General features: G+C 43.4%; 1 protein-coding gene across 1 annotated transcript; it reads left to right on the top strand.

Moving 5' to 3' along the window:
* The first annotated feature begins 243 nt into the window (after positions 1-243).
* On the top strand, positions 244-837 carry BEX5 (brain expressed X-linked 5). The gene has a single exon (XM_009197961.2). The coding sequence runs from the start codon at positions 279-281 to the stop codon at positions 612-614; it is 336 nt and encodes a 111-aa protein (XP_009196225.1). The 5' UTR covers positions 244-278; the 3' UTR covers positions 615-837.

Below are 837 nucleotides of genomic sequence, written 5' to 3' on the forward strand. Positions count from 1 at the left end.
AGGGAGGTGAAGTCTGGTCTCTCTATGATTGTCCCCCTCCCCCAACTCGTCCTGCATTTTGGTGGTAGGAGTGGCCTGGGGAAGGGATTTTCAGGGAAAATGGTGGGCCTTGCAGCAGAGCTGGGTCTGGGGCTTCCCCTACAGGGTTCACAGTTTCTCAGGTGGGAAAACCTTTGCCAAACAGAACTCTGAATCCTATCAAGCATCCATTCCCTCTTCTTGTTTTTTATCTTCTAGGAAGAAAAAAAAAAAAAAAAAAAACAGGAAAAAAACTCAACATGGAAAATGTCCCCAAGGAAAACAAAGTTGTGGAGAAGGCCCCAGTGCAGAATGAAGCTCCCTCTTTAGGAGGTGGTGAAGACCAAGAGCCAGAAGGAAATGTTAGAGGGGTTTGGGCTCCACCTGCCCAGGATTTTGGAGAAGATGTGCCCAATAGGCTTGTCGATAACATTGATATGATTGATGGAGATGGAGATGATATGGAAAGGTTCATGGAGGAGACGAGAGAGCTAAGGAGGAAAATTAGGGAACTTCAGTTGAGGTACAGTCTGTGCATTCTTATAGGGGACCCCCCTCACCATGATCATCATGATGAGTTTTGCCTTATGCCTTGAATCTGGAGGTTAATAATCATAAAATCCCTGCTTTCTAAATTCACATTTTTCCTGGTGTACCATTAATGTGGACCTTTTGGCATTCTTCTGCAATTTTCTGATTGGAGATTGCATTTTGACCTAGTCTGTAAGTTTTTCTGTCAGAAGAGGACTTTCATCAACTGTCGTGGAAAGATGTTTATTGCATACTGTAATGTTAACAAAGCAATTTAAAAGCAGTCTA

The sequence above is a fragment of the Papio anubis genome, chromosome X, assembly GCF_008728515.1.
Source record: "Papio anubis isolate 15944 chromosome X, Panubis1.0, whole genome shotgun sequence".
In the NCBI taxonomy this organism is placed as follows: domain Eukaryota; kingdom Metazoa; phylum Chordata; class Mammalia; order Primates; family Cercopithecidae; genus Papio; species Papio anubis.